At 43.1% G+C, this 2,500-nt stretch overlaps 1 protein-coding gene and 1 long non-coding RNA gene across 2 annotated transcripts in view; one reads left to right on the top strand and one right to left on the bottom strand.

Annotated features, from left to right (window-relative positions):
* LOC135103880 (uncharacterized) overlaps positions 1–2,500 on the bottom strand; it is an 85,664-nt gene that overhangs the window by 73,918 nt on the left and 9,246 nt on the right. The gene's annotated exons all lie outside the window — the stretch shown is intronic.
* LOC135103879 (ectoine dioxygenase-like) overlaps positions 1–2,500 on the top strand; it is a 13,875-nt gene that overhangs the window by 1,903 nt on the left and 9,472 nt on the right. Inside the window, exon 3 of the mRNA XM_064010806.1 lies at positions 1,594–1,786. Coding sequence (XP_063866876.1) covers positions 1,594–1,786 — 193 coding nt within the window. The remainder of the gene's footprint in view (positions 1–1,593; positions 1,787–2,500) is intronic.

Here is a 2,500-nt window from a genome sequence, read left to right on the forward strand (position 1 = left end):
CTACTACTACTACCACTACTACTACGACTACTACTACTGCCACTACTGCCACCACACCACCGAATTCCTCCGTGACTTCAGTTACCATCACTATTATTACTAATCCTATTACCACCACTATTATCACCACCACCTTCACCACCCTACTACATTCTCGCCTCTCCACTAACATCATCATTACTACTGCCGCCTCTACCACCAAAAACCTTCACGACCTCTATCACCACTACCACCGTCACAACACGACCTCTATCACCACTACCTCCGTCACATCACCACCACCACCACCACAACCACCATCTTAGCTCTCTCACATCACAATACATTATGTCATCTCCAAACTGCCACTAATACACACTATTTCTTTTCACTTATTTCTAATATATATCAATGACTTGGATAGTGGAATTAGTAGTGATGTTAGTAAATTTGCGGATGATACAAAGATAGGTAGATTAATTAGGTCAGAATCGGATGCCATCGCCTTGCAGGCAGACTTAGATAGAATGAATGAATGGACGGATAGATGGCAAATGCAATTTAATATCAATAAATGCAAAGTGCTTAGCGTAGGTAGAGGAAACCCACACAATAGGTAAACATTAAACAACCAAACTCTGGTAGGTACAGGGTACGAGAAAGATTTAGGAGTTATAGTTAGCTCTGAACTCCGTCTAGGGAAACAATGCATAGAAGCCAGAAACAAGGCAAATAGGGTACTAGGATTCATTTTTTGGAGTGTTAAAAGTAGAAGGCCGGAAGTAATATTAAAGTTATACTTGGCGCTGGTCAGACCTCATCTAGACTACGCTGTGCAGTTCTGGTCCCCACATTACAGGAAAGATATAGGTCTATTAGAATCAGTACAGAGGAGAATGACTAAAAGGATACAGGGGATGAGGAGTATTCCTTACGAGGCGAGGTTGAAGCTGTTAAATTTACATTCTCTAGAGAGACGTAGGTTAAGAGGGGACCTGATAGAAGTCTTTAAGTGGTATAAGGGTTATAACAAGGGAGATGTAAGCAAAATTCTTAGGATCAGCAACCAGGGTAGAACAAGAAATAACGGGTTCAAGCTTGAAAAATTTAGGTTTAGGAAGGAGATAGGAAAAAATTGGTTCTCAAATAGAGTGGTAGATGAGTGGAACGGACTCAGTAATCATGTAGTTAGTGCTAGGACACTAGAGAGCTTTAAGAGAAGATTAGACAAGTTTATGGATGGGGATAACAGATGGAAATAGGTAGGTGTGTTTCATACAGGGACTGCCACGTGTAAGCCTTGTCGCTTCTTGCAGCTTCCCTTATTTCTTATGTTCTTATGTTCTAATAATCCATCTATTACCTCTCTCTCTCTCTCTCTCTCTCTCTCTCTCTCTCTCTCTCTCTCTCTCTCTCTCTCTCTCTCTCTCTCTCTCTCTCTCTCTCTCATCCCTGCCAACTCCTCCTTTAATCGCAGTCAAGATGGTTTCAAATTACACATATAGCAACTCCTCCTTTCCCTTCCCTTCTCTTCCTTTCCCTTTCCTGATTCAAGAGGATGCCAGTAAAACTCTCTCTCTCCCTCTCTTTCTCCTTGTCACTCTATTGCTGCAGGAACATATTGACGAAGGAGGAGGTGACTAAGGTGAGGGTGGCGGTGGAGTCGAGTGAGGGCATCCAAGCACACGCCCAAGGGAAAGCTGACGGAGAGAAGACGAAGAGTAAGATGGCCCTTTGGAACCACCCCGGCAATGATGTTAGTGGCATGCTGGCCAGGATGGAGCGAGTGGCGGGGACCATGGAACAGGTGAGCCAGAGAGAGAGAGAGAGAGAGAGAGAGAGAGAGAGAGAGAGAGAGAGAGAGAGAGAGAGAGAGAGAGAGAGAGAGAGAGAGAGAGAGAGAGAGAGAGAGAGAGAGAGAGAGAGAGAGAGAGAGAGAGAGAGAGAGAGAGAGAGAGAGAGAGAGAGAGAGAGAGAGAGAGAGAGAGAGAGAGAGTGATGATTCATAAAAAGATATTAGTGGACAGAAGGAGAGAAAAGAGAAAGAAATATTACTTTTTTCACACTAAAAGAAAAAAATAGGAAAGTGGAACGATGGAAATGGTGTGTGTGTGTGTGTGTGTGTGTGTGTGTGTGTGTGTGTGTGTGTGTGTGTGTGTGTGTGTGTGTGTGTGTGTGTGTGTGTGTGTGTGTGTGTGTGTGTGTTACGACCATTACGAATTCATATAAATATTCATAACTTTACATCTCTCTCTCTCTCTCTCTCTCTCTCTCTCTCTCTCTCTCTCTCTCTCTCTCTCTCTCTCTCTCTCTCTCTCTCTCTCTCTCTCTCTCTCTCTTCCTTGAAAAATTTCAGCAATATATAAGCAATAGTGCCATAAAACCGCAAGTATATAAGCTGAAGGTAACTAACACCAATGGCATGTTCCGACCCTCGCCTAACCATTATTCTTACTATAAAACACATGAAAAACACTCATTCATATGGTTCTGATGGAATCCCAATGCGTTTTATAAGGGA

This window comes from Scylla paramamosain, chromosome 9, assembly GCF_035594125.1.
Source record: "Scylla paramamosain isolate STU-SP2022 chromosome 9, ASM3559412v1, whole genome shotgun sequence".
Classification (NCBI taxonomy): Eukaryota; Metazoa; Arthropoda; class Malacostraca; order Decapoda; family Portunidae; genus Scylla; species Scylla paramamosain.